The sequence below is a fragment of the Danio rerio genome, chromosome 3 (assembly GCF_052040795.2).
Source record: "Danio rerio strain M-AB ecotype USA chromosome 3, GRCz13ab, whole genome shotgun sequence".
Lineage (NCBI taxonomy): Eukaryota > Metazoa > Chordata > Actinopteri > Cypriniformes > Danionidae > Danio > Danio rerio.
Window position 1 is genome coordinate 67,980,001 of NC_141023.1, and position 10,867 is coordinate 67,990,867.

A 10,867-nucleotide genomic window follows, 5' to 3' on the forward strand; every position below is an offset into this window, starting at 1 on the left:
GTAGCCTGGGGAAGAGGTTAATAAAACAATTAATGGATATTTTAGTCAATAATGTAAACAATTCTGTAAAAAAATACTGTACTCCACCCCTAAAAACAAGCCCCACCCCCCACCTGTTAATCACGCGCGGGACACCACCCCTAAACCAATAAAACCCCGCCCACAGCAATCACATGCACAGGATATTATTATAAGATACATTATTGTTTCAGTGGTGCAATAGGTAGCGCTGTTGCCTCACAGCACTCAGTTCTCTGTTTCGAGTCTCGGCTGGGTCAGTTGGTGTTTCTGTGTGGAGTTTGCATGTTCTCCCCGTGTTGTCGTGGGTTTCCTTCGGGTGCTCCGGTTTCAGTCCAAACACATGCGCTATAGGGGAACTGGGTTTGCTAAATTGTCTAGTGTATAAGTGTGTATGGGTGTTTCCCAGAGATGGGTTGCAGCTGGAAGGGCATCCGCTGTGTATACGATATGCTGGATAAGTTGGCGGTTCATTCCGCTGTGTTGACTCCAGATTATTAAAGGGACTAAGCCGAAAAGAAAAGGAATATGAATGTTTCCCAGCACTCCATTTGAGTGGAGAAATCATTCGTTTATGATCATGTTTTATTCCTGTCACACATTAAAGGTAATTTTACATAAAGTCACAGTGTACACAACAATCTCTGGGCTTGCTGCATGACAAATACCAAAAATTTTACAATTTATAAAAAATTAATCACTTTCTGGCCATCGGATATTAGGCTGGACACATATACTGCCATCGTGACTTTCGAAAGCATTAAATCACTTTGTAAATGTTTATTATTACCGTTTCATGAGTCTCCTCATTCAGCTGGATAGAGTGCTTGGACCCGGAAGCCGCTTCGCGTGACGTCACACTTAACAAGCGGATAACAGTCTGATTTCTAACTACAGCTGATCAGATCATTATTAAACTGGTAAGCAGTATCTGCCAACACTCCCGTTTTATCCTGGGAGTATCACGTATTTCAGTTTAATCTCCTGCAACTCTCCCGTTTTCATTTCTTCCGGAAAACTCCTGTAATTTCACCCCCCAACACAAGCTCAATGCTTTAATATCCTCTCTCTCTCACTGCGGAAGCGCTACAGTATAAAGACGACTGCACGTGTAGTTGAGGCACACGGACATGTGACGTGTGTAGCATTAATACTTTTATTAAAACCACAATTATTCAAAAACACAATGCACAGATCAACATTCCTGACGTTCTCTAGAGTTTCCCATCAACACTACTGACCAATCAAATCCACTCTAGTGTCCGACATGCCCCGCCCCCTTCAACATGTGTGTGTTTTTCCTATGGAAGTCAATGGTTACCGGTTTTCAACATACTTCAAAATATCTTCTTCAGTGTTCAACAGGAGAAAGACACTCATGACGGTTTAACACCACTAGAGGGAGAGTAAGCAGAGCACGTCTTCATCTGTGGGTGAACTGAGCCTTTAAGGAGATATAACAACACATCACTGCACAACAGCCGAGCAGGAGAGCGTCTGCAACATCTACACACGACTCCGACTCACATCTACTCCAATAACCGCCGGGTTTCTATTGTTAAATCACTGCTTCACTAGTATAGTCATTACTGAACCAATATACAGCGTCAGGAGTAGAGTAATGCTGCAGTCACATTGAACAGAAGCAAACTAAATGAGCACTGTTAGGGAATGAACAGTTTGCATGACGGTATCTCTGCATTTAAACAGTGTTTTTAGGCTTAATGCTGATATATGATGCTGTTACCCCCACAGCAGTGAAGGGTGGGCTGATCGCTGCACATCGTGAGTTCTGGAGCAGCCGTCGTGCTCTTCAGCCTCGGCTCATGCGTTTAGTCCCTGAACTACAGCAGAACAGCCTGCTCTCTGTGTAATTGGACACAAGGACAGTGTAAACGGTACAAATAAGAGATGTATGACACTGCAGACACAGCTCTGTCGTCCAGATATCCACACACTCTTACTCTCTACACTAGACTAGAGTAGAGTATAGCGTTGTGTTCAGACATCAGACAACACAAGCTCAATCACCTGACAGTGGAGGAAGCGTAAATAAGATTATTACACACTCCTATTGGGAAATATCTGGCATTTTCAGCTCTATATATTGTGATATATATATATATTATGATATCATTAGTTATACTTGGTAAGTAAGGTTCAGTTCTCGCTCTCAGCAGACTATGTTGCTTCAGTAAACTCCAACTTACCTGCTTATAGAGTTATTAAGGTAGTTTAGGTGTTGGATTAGGGATGTAGAATATGATCATGTGCTTTATAAGTACTAATAAGCAGCCAATATCTCAATAGCACGCACACTAATAAGCTACTAGTGAATAGTGAGAACTGCTCCCTACAGAGTCACCGAATGCATTATTATTGATTAGGATGATTCTGAAGGGGGCGTCATGGTGGCGCAGTGTGTAGCACCATCTGGTTTGAGTCTCGGCTGGGTCAGTTGGTGTTTGTGTGTGGAGTTTGCATGTTCTCCCTGTGTTGGTTTCCTCCGGGTGCTCCGGTTTCAGTCCAAACACATGCGCTATAGGGGAACTGATCAACTACACTGGTGTGTGTGTGTGTGAGTGTTTCCCAGTATTGGGTTGCGGCTAGAAGGGCATCCACTGTGTAAAACATAAGCTGGATTAAGTTGTCGGTTCATTCCGCTGTGGTGAAGCTGAGGGAAAATAACTGAATGTGTAGTGGAGTGAATCATGCATAACATGCACTAATCAGACTACAAGCACAGGTCAAGAGAGAGTTTGTAGATATCTGGACTAGAACAGGACACAGCCTCTGTGTAAGAGCAGTGTTAGCTTTAGGGTGAGTAGTTTACCATATTAACACGTCCCTGCTTTAATTACGGGCTCATGAAAGAGTTTAACCACGGCAGAGCGCGAGACACTTTCTGTAAGATGTATCCGCTCCTGCAGTCGGCTCCCGCCGGCCGGCTCACCATCCCCGTCAGGAAGAAGACCTCCCGGTGCAGCGTCAGCACTGGACTGCCCTGCCCAAACACACAGTCTGCTTTAGCCCGCGGCAGACTGCACATCAGCTTATTACTGGACACCTGCAGACACAGAGGAAACAGCAACAACATGTATGTTAGATATCACTACAGCTGAAGTCAGAGTTATTCACCCCCTGATTATTTCCCCAGTTTCTGTGTATCAGAGAGCAGATTCCTCCAGCACATCTCTGATCATAACAGTGTTCATAACTCATCTCTAATAGCTGATGTGTTCCTCTTCTCCATGATGACAGCACATAATATTAGACTAGATCTTCTTCAAGACACTAGTGTTCAGCTTACAGTGGCATGTAAAGACTTCACTAGGGTAATTAGGGTAAAGTTAGGGTAATTAGGCGAGTCATTGTATAACAGTGGTTTGTTCTGGAGACAATCCAACACTAATATTGCTGAAGGGGTGAATAATATTGAGCTTAACATGACTTTAACACTATTAAACACTGCTGTTACTCTAGCACAAATAAAACACATCAGACTTTCTCCAGAAGAACAAACATTAGAGGAAACACTGAGAGAAACTGCTGAATCTGCTCATCATCATCATCTGGGAGATATTGGATTAATGGAGGAAGGATAACTCTGACTTCAGCTGTAGCTCTGAGGCTGTGACCCCTCACTGATCTCCTCTATATGCCGGCAGATGTGCCCACCTGAGCGGAGTGTTGCCGTGAGCAGTCCTGCAGTGTTTGATAGGACAGGTGGTTCAGCAGCAGGTGTCCTTCAATGCCGTCCTCAGTGGGCGTGTCCTTCCAGCCGGTGACCACGCCCATGTACTGTCCCGCCGTCAGCACGCGGTCTGCAAAGTCTCTCTCTGGAAGGCAGGCCGCCGCCACGCTCTTCTTGAAGATGATCCTGTCCCGGAGCTCCAGCAGCGCCAGGTCATTCTCAGCTGTACCTGAGCTGTGCAGAGGGTGGAGGTGCACCTGCCGGACCGCCAGAGTCTGACCTGACGACTCGAACATCGTCATACGCTTACCTGCGGAGGCGTAGATAACGCAACATCATTAGCATCCATCACCTACAGATACGTGATGCGCATGCGGCTCTGTCCCAAATCACACACTACTTACACCATCCATACTACAAGCTGAGGTAGAATCGTGCATGAGTGTGTGTTGTGTGTTCAGTGAGTGTAGATGAGCGCACTGACCCACTGCCACCTGGAAGTCGGGGTGTTTTCTGGCACACTGCGCAGTGGTCAGAACCAGATTCTCCTTCAGGATGACGCCGCTGCAGAAGCCGGAGGATCCCCGCAGGAGCATCGCCTACAGACATCAGCACGCACACACACACACACACACACGCACACACACACACACAGACAGTGAGTGAGAGCAGCGCTGCAGTGCACCAGGCTTGATCACAGGAGGGTGAAGTGTGTGTTCTGGACCTGCCAGGGACACTCCTCCGGGCCGCAGGGGAATCCTTCATATTCTGACTTGATGTTTTCTGACTGCCGTCGCTCCCACTGACTCACGCTGCCCACTTTACCACAGGGAAACGTCACTGAACACACACAGAAAGGGAGAGAGTCAACACTCACTGCAGGGCTGCTTCTGCTCACACTTGAGGCTGTGTATGCCTGTTGGAGCAGCCCTGTTTACAAGGCAGGAATGGTACAGTCAAAATAAAACTAATTATAGAGGGGTCGTTCACCCAAACGGTAAAAGCCTGCCATCATTTACTTGGTTTACCCTTTAAGAGTGTCTTTCTCCTGTTGAACACTAAAGAAGATTTCCTGAAGAATGTTGAGAATGGAAGTCAATGGTTAGCGGTTTCCAGCATTCTTCAGAATATCTTCTTCAGTGTTCAACAGGAGAAAGACACTCAGATAGGTCTGAAACCAGTTGAGGGAGAGTTAATACTGGGTAAATATCAGTTCTGGGTGAACGGACCCTCACACAGTAACTCTGCATTAAAAGCACATGTATAAAGTGTATGGTGGAGAGTGTGTCCTGCTAATATACATATCTGAAATTATAAATATTTTGGTTAATGTTGTAAGAAACACAATGAGGGTAAAGCCACATGTTTGGTCAGGATTTATTTTAAATCTCTTCAACTATTCATTAATAATATTTGAGTTTTATAGATTTATAATAAAGCCTGAAGACTAACTAATAATACGAACTAACTAATAACTAGGCCAGACAGAATCTGCAGGCATTGTGTGCTATTTCTGTGCAGAATTTTGTCAAAAATCTGTGTGTGCAGAAATCCACAGACCTCCAGCCCATCATTGAGTCTGCTTATTTTAAATCAATTTCAGTAATATTATTGACTAATATGAAAGTGTGGATGTGATTTATTCACAGTACAGTGTGTAGAGTCGTGTGTTCAGTCTTTCAGTAGAGATATTATATGAGAGACGTGCTTTCCTTACCAAATAAGTGGATCTAGATGGATTTGCACTGTGAACATTAAATAAAGTTAAAAAGCTTTTATTTGTTTATTATTTCATATATTCAGCTTTAACTTACGATCCTCTGAAAACAAAACACCACAGATTTCTTACCAAGAAATAGCAAAATAACTAACTAAATAACTAAATGCTAATAACTAATGGACTATTAGCACGTGTTTTCTTCAGGCTCTCTCAGACACTGTGCAAAAGCGAGTCTCTGCTAATCAGTTTTGTTAATTGTTGGTGGTTTTGTTTAACTGTTCTGTAATCATACATGTGCGCCTGCATACACTGCAAAACACGCTGTAGCACTTACATCTCCTGTCTTTCTCTTGTCTTAAATCTCTCAAATTCTTAAATCTTAAATGTGTGTGTGTGTGTGTGTGTGTGTGTGTTAGCCAGATCAAGTGTAAGGTGTGTTGGACTCACCTGCGGGCACACACTTCTCCTTCTGCTGCAGTTTCCAGCCGTAAGCGCAGGAGCACTCGTATGAATGATAGCCCGGCTTACAGAACTGACTGCAGCCCTTGCTCTTATCTATTAAACACACCGTCTGATCTGGAGGACACGGAAACACCACGAGTCACGGGAGTCAATTAGACAGCAATTCAGTGTAAACCTGCGAGCATAGACGGATGAGAGGACTGCCGGTGGATGTGGAGAATTCCCCTCTGCTGTTTCTTCTGTGAAAAGTCAAACTATTGAGGTGGACAGGGAAACTGTGTTGAGGTGGAAACACCCCGTGACTGAACCAGAGCTAGTGGAGCATTGGCTTATGTGTGAGGCCAGCAGTACGCTGTAACCCGCTCAGCTGATGTTTATATGTGCAATATTTATATTATCTGCTAACTACAATCCTCCTGATGTCTGTTTTATTGACTCTGAATCTGCGTCTTATTTCAGAGGCTTGCTCTGTCCTCTAGAGGGCGCATTTTCAGCTGCATCCGCACACTTCATGCCTTACATGCGCTGTTTTCCAGCATCTGGCAACCCGGGTGCTGAAATATAAGTGGCTAACCTGACAGTGGGCAGAGATCAAAACAAAGACAGATAATCCGGCATATAATGCACCGTCTCAAAGCAGAATATCTGACTTCAGCATCGCTACTCAGATAAACAAGCATGCACTAGCATGATTCTGAAATATCCGCACTCTTATTATGCTTCAAAAAAGGCGAACATCCTCATACCTGTCTCACAGTGTGTTCCCGTGAAGCCGGATTTACAGATGCAGTCGTACCCCCCCACACTATCTGAACACATGGCTCCATTTTTGCATGGCTGGTCAGCACACTGGTCACCGTCTAGCATGCAACAAACACCATCAGTGCGCACACAACACACATCAGCCTACTACAGCTTATATCTATATGACATATATATATTCATGCATTCAAAAACAAATAAGCTCTTTAAACCGGGGAGATCCGTCACACATCTTCATTATCTGCAACATTTACAACTCACCGATGTAGACCGACCAGAAGATGTCCTTAAAGAAAACACACACACACACACACACACACACACACACACACACACACACACACACACACACAGCTGTGAATATTAGCAGTGTTAAAGCAGCAATATAATTAGGTTTTAATCAGTTAAACAGCCCTGATTTGTGCCCTAATGGACTGAAGCTTGTGTATTAATCACTGTATTTAACGTGTGAGCAGTCCAAACCAGTGTAAAGCCCTCAGGCACGAGCATTAATAACATCTGTAGCTTCACCATGAAGACTGTACAGCGTTATTTCAGATTCTATAACTCAATTTAAGCATCTGAACACTGCTGGACTCAGAGAAATCTATGAGGCGCTGGTTATTATAGTTGTGTCTCTGCTCTGCTGTATTCATCAATGCCTGTGATTGAGTTATTATAGCTCATGCAGACGCACTGGCCTACAAAACCATCTCAACCAATATACACATAACTATGGAGTCAATCCAAGGCCATATACACGTGCAGAATAAAAGAAGGTTATGCAAATAATAAATAAAATATTGAGCAAAAAATAAATAATTAATGCAAAAATTGCTATTTAAAAATTAATTTTGCTAACAAAAATAAAGGACTGCAAAGAGAAAATTAAGTTTTGAGAAACAAAAAACCAAAACAATATATATTTGCAAAACATTTATACAGCATTGCCTTTTAAAACGCAGCCAGTTAATTGCAGAACATTTATTTATATATATATATTTATTTATATTTATATATTTATTTATATTTATATATATTTATTTATATTTATATATTTATATATATATATATATATATATATATATATATATATATATATATATATATATATATATATATATATATACACACACACACACACACACACACACACTTTTTTTCTTTTTTTATTGCAAATATTTTAGATTTTTTGCACTGCTTGATGTTTATTTGCAGTTCTTTCTTTGTTTGCAAATGTATTTTTATTTTACAAAACTGTATTTTCCCTTTGCAGTTCTTTATTTTTGTTGGCAAAATTAATTTGTATTCCTCAAAAATAATTTTTTGAACTGTGATTTTAATTAAATTGAGAGTTTGGGAAATTTAGATTTTTTATTTTTTGTTCAATATTTTATTTTTTGTTTGCAAAACTTTCTTTTATTTTGCAAGTATATATATACACACACACACACACACACATGCACACGCACACACTCACTGTCCTGTAGTTGTCCTGGAACACCTCTCTGGCCTCCTCATAGTCACACACTTCCTCTAGGCACTCTCTCTCCAGGTTAGCGGGGAGTTTGGTCTCCTCATCTCCAGTGTTGCTCCTCTTCTGACGGGAGATCACGTTGAGCGCGTCCCACTTCTCCAGGAACACAGGGGCTGAAATGAGCATCATAAGATTAACACACACAAAAGCTCCTGCCACAGACATATTAAAGCCACATTAAAGATGAAAAATCATCGTCTGTGAGCTGTTTAAGCTGAAGTGTGTGTAGTCTAGTGTGTCCACAGTCAGACTGCAGTGACAGAAACACAACACGTCTACGTCTTTAAACATTTCCTGATGTTAAATTCAGGCCCACCGCAGCATCGTGAAGCAGGCGTGCAGTTTCTGATTGACAGCCACACATTAACATGTCTCCATATTAATGAGTATAAACACAGGACAGGACAGGATTGGCACAGAAACTGGGAGTAAAAGATCTGCTCAACTGGTAACCACTGAGCTTCACAGTAGGAAATACAAATACCATGGAAGTCAATGGTTACAGGTTTCCAAAATAAAGTCTTCAGTGTGGAAAAAAGCAAAAGGAAACTAGATAAAATGATAATTCTGTCATGGTTTACTCATCATTCACTCGATATAAACATTCAGGAGTTGCTTTATTCTGCTGAACACTAATGAAGATATTTTGAAGAATGTTGGAAACCTGTAACCATACTGACTTGCACAGTGTTTGTTTTTCCCACTATGGAAGTCACTGGTGTTCAAAATATCCTCTTTATTGTGGAGTATTTTACTGTTAGACGGAGTAAATCGTGAATACATGTGCATTTTTGGGTGAACTACCCCTTTAATGACAGCCAATCACTGTTTATGGATAACAAAGAAATCCAACGCTAGGATGCAGTATACTATTACCTAAATTATCCTTTATAGAATGTATTAAAACATAATAATGATAAATAAATAGGCCACATAACTATATTAGTACCCTCGAAGCTCCCCCAAGAGGAGAAGATCTGCCAGGACTGCCAAGAAAACAAACCACAATGGCGTAATGACACCGAAATCTCTGTCAAAATACTGTCAAACTAGCAAACAGTGTCGCTTTTGTTGTACATTCAATATCAGGCGATTATTTCAGGCAAGTATTAGCGGGAGAACATCCGAATAATCGAGAAAAACGCGAATATCTGCAGCCGCTGAGTCCTGTGGCGCAGTGTTTGCGATGAGCCTCATCACAAGCTGCCTGTTACTTTTCTCATCGCTTTCACACACTGACCAACCGCCCGTGAAGATGATGCTTGTTTTTGATGCCTGCTGAAAGATTGAGAATGTTTTACCTGATCTTTTGTGTAATCCGGCGGTCACGAAGCCAAACAAAACTGCGAGGGAAAGATATATTCCGAGACAAGCCATGATGACGGAGGAAGCGCTCTGCGTGAGAGGAAACAAGCGGAGTTAATATATAAGCGCGTGCTGGATTCAGCTGTGGGTGCCCTACATGGATATTCAGCTTCCAATAAAGATGAGCAGCATATTCAACAGCAGAAACTGCCTCTAACTTTGACCTTCTGACTTTAGGAAATGATTATTGTGGCAGATAACGGAGCACTCACCCGCTGAAGCCGTGACGCAGATCTGAAGCGATGATGGAGTGACGTCACCACGCACAATCCACCGATAAACAGTCCAAACACACTTGCGCGCTATAGGGGGCCTGATCAACTAAACTGGCCTTAGTCAATGAGTGTGTGTGTGAGTGAGTGTGTATGGGTGTTTCCCAGAACTGGTTTGCATCTGGAAGAGCATCCGCTGTGTAAAACATATGCTGGAATAGTTGGCAGTTCATTCCGCTGTGGCGACCCCTGACTAATAAGGAAGTAAGCTTTATTATTATGCCTTAATAACTCTGAACAACATGCAGGAGATAATGGAGATTCAGAACAGTAGTAATGCTGAGTCCACCATTAACAGTGTGGCCACTAGATGGCAGCAGAGCGCAGCTGAATTATGAACTAATCATTTTTAATATTGTTATTGACGTCACTACATAATAATCTCCTATTTAAACAAGTTTATCATATTAATCTATCCCGGTGGAGCAGATCTATCAGTGTAAACAGGTTACAATCAAGCCTCAAAGCAGTGTTAAATAAGGTAACCTGTAACCTACTATGGAAGTCAATGGTTACTGGTTTTTAACATTCTTCAAAGTATCTTCTTTAGTGTTCAGCAGGAGAACGCAGCTCATGAAGAGTTGACGTCCACCTGGGGGAGAGTAAATAATGAGTGAATGTTGATTTTTGAGTGAACTGACCCTGGTTTTGTCAAGGTCTACATGAATATAGTGTGTGTCAGGAGTGTTTGTGAGGACGCAGAGCTTTGCTGACAGCTGAAGGAGAGTCTCTTCAACACTTTCCCTCAAATCCTCCACATGTCAGGCGTTTCTCCACACTTATGAGCCTTTATAAGCCCTCATGAGCCCCTACAGGCAGCTGATCTGGATCTGCCGGCAGCTGCTCTCTGCTCGTCCAGCTGTTCTCCTTTGCTCTGGAGTTAATATCACACTGCTGTGTCTTTCACTCACAGTACAGTTTTATTCTGGATTAAGTGAACTAATATGCTTTCTGATTAAAGAGCTCTTGTTCTGCAGAGATCACTCCTGCAGGAGCTTTAAACACAGCAGCAGTGTGTGAGGATCTCCAGCAGCCTC

The 10,867-nt window shown here is 42.4% G+C and overlaps 1 protein-coding gene across 4 annotated transcripts in view; it reads right to left on the minus strand.

The window, feature by feature from the left end:
- Nucleotides 1–1,156: 1,156 nt before the first annotated feature.
- The window catches only part of proza (protein Z, vitamin K-dependent plasma glycoprotein a), a 45,889-nt gene continuing 36,178 nt past the window's right edge, over nucleotides 1,157–10,867 (minus strand). Inside the window, exons 1-10 of one of the 4 annotated variants that reach the window (XM_087243353.1) lie at nucleotides 9,771–9,810; nucleotides 9,495–9,588; nucleotides 8,137–8,306; nucleotides 6,918–6,942; nucleotides 6,641–6,754; nucleotides 5,880–6,008; nucleotides 4,437–4,552; nucleotides 4,197–4,311; nucleotides 3,697–4,022; nucleotides 1,157–3,085 (exon numbers count right to left, since the gene is read on the minus strand). In XM_087243353.1, coding sequence (XP_087099479.1) covers nucleotides 2,876–3,085; nucleotides 3,697–4,022; nucleotides 4,197–4,311; nucleotides 4,437–4,552; nucleotides 5,880–6,008; nucleotides 6,641–6,754; nucleotides 6,918–6,942; nucleotides 8,137–8,306; nucleotides 9,495–9,570 — 1,281 coding nt within the window. In that variant the 5' untranslated portion in view covers nucleotides 9,571–9,588; nucleotides 9,771–9,810 and the 3' untranslated portion in view covers nucleotides 1,157–2,875. 4 annotated transcript variants of the gene reach the window in all.